Consider the following 1,132-nt stretch of genomic DNA (forward strand, 5'->3'; position numbering starts at 1 on the left):
GCCGCCGTACGCGCACATGAACGGAGGACGCAAAAACGAGCGCACGATGCCCCTCCCCCAGTCCTCTGCCTGCTGATTTGAGAAGCATCAGCCCCCACCCCCCCCCCCCTCCCCCCCCAAATACCCCACCCCCACCAAGATTTCAAACCCCGCCTCCTGCCGCTCTACAGAGCATGATTTTCTCAGTGGGCGGGATCTCTCTTCTTCTTTTTTTTATTCAACAAAATCCATCAACAACATGGCTCGAGGCTCATAGGAAGGTGGAGACACCTTCACTTCTCTGTCAGTCCACGTTCTTCCGCTGTACCTCCACACACTTTGTTCTTATCATATTTTCATTGTACTTTTGGTTTCTACCAGCTGGCTGTCAGACGTGACGTCTCGCTTCTGAGGAGGACAAACGGTAAACGGGAAAGGACAGAAGAAAGAATGAAATAATTTTGGGGGGGAGGTCACTCTTTCTCTCTCCCTGTACGGCTGAACTAGTTTTATATATTATTGTTTATTTGTTACTTTTTTATATCGATTTCCAAATAGGGAAACAATGTGTAGGCCTTTATAAATGACCGCTGTTTTTGGTGGCTTTTGGGTTCATTCTGGTGAAACTGTTGCGCATATCCAACGGAGGAGCACTTCGGACGGAGAGGTCGGCGTCTCCGTCGTCCAGCGGGTTGCATTGCCAATCCGTTTGAAAGCGAGAGAGGGAGAGGTCAAATCTGCCAAATCGTTGCCAAATTGTTGTTTTTTTTGTTCTTGTTGTTCATTTCGTCTACTAGTCTTCCCCGATCGTTCTCCACTCCACCGGATTGAAAACGGAAGCAAAAAAAACAAACGATAAAAAACCCAGTTCTTGTGGTGCTCTGCACTGTTACACCGTCCTACAAATCTGTGATTTCCAGGGAGGGTAGCTTCCATGTTAGCTTCCCTCTACAGTCCTACACTCTTCCATGTTAGCTTCCCTCTACAGTCCTACACTCTTCCATGTTAGCTTCCCTCTACAGTCCTACACTCTTCCATGTTAGGCCACTGTTCATGGCTTTCCACATCTTCCGCATTCATCTCTACCGGAGAAGATACCTACTGAGTAGACCTCGAGCATGTTGATATCATCCCAACATAGATCTTCTCTGAG

At 47.7% G+C, this 1,132-nt stretch overlaps 1 protein-coding gene across 1 annotated transcript in view; it reads left to right on the forward strand.

Annotated features, from left to right (window-relative positions):
* LOC310799488 (insulin-like growth factor 1 receptor) overlaps nucleotides 1–76 on the forward strand; it is a gene marked incomplete at both ends in the record, with an annotated part of 106,210 nt that extends 106,134 nt beyond the window's left edge. Inside the window, one exon of the mRNA XM_083662077.1 lies at nucleotides 1–76. This exon is cut by the window's left edge and continues 453 nt beyond it. Coding sequence (XP_083518203.1) covers nucleotides 1–76 — 76 coding nt within the window.
* Nucleotides 77–1,132: the final 1,056 nt, after the last annotated feature.

Source organism: Poromitra crassiceps (genome assembly GCF_964638095.1).
Source record: "Poromitra crassiceps genome assembly, chromosome: 28".
Lineage (NCBI taxonomy): Eukaryota > Metazoa > Chordata > Actinopteri > Beryciformes > Melamphaidae > Poromitra > Poromitra crassiceps.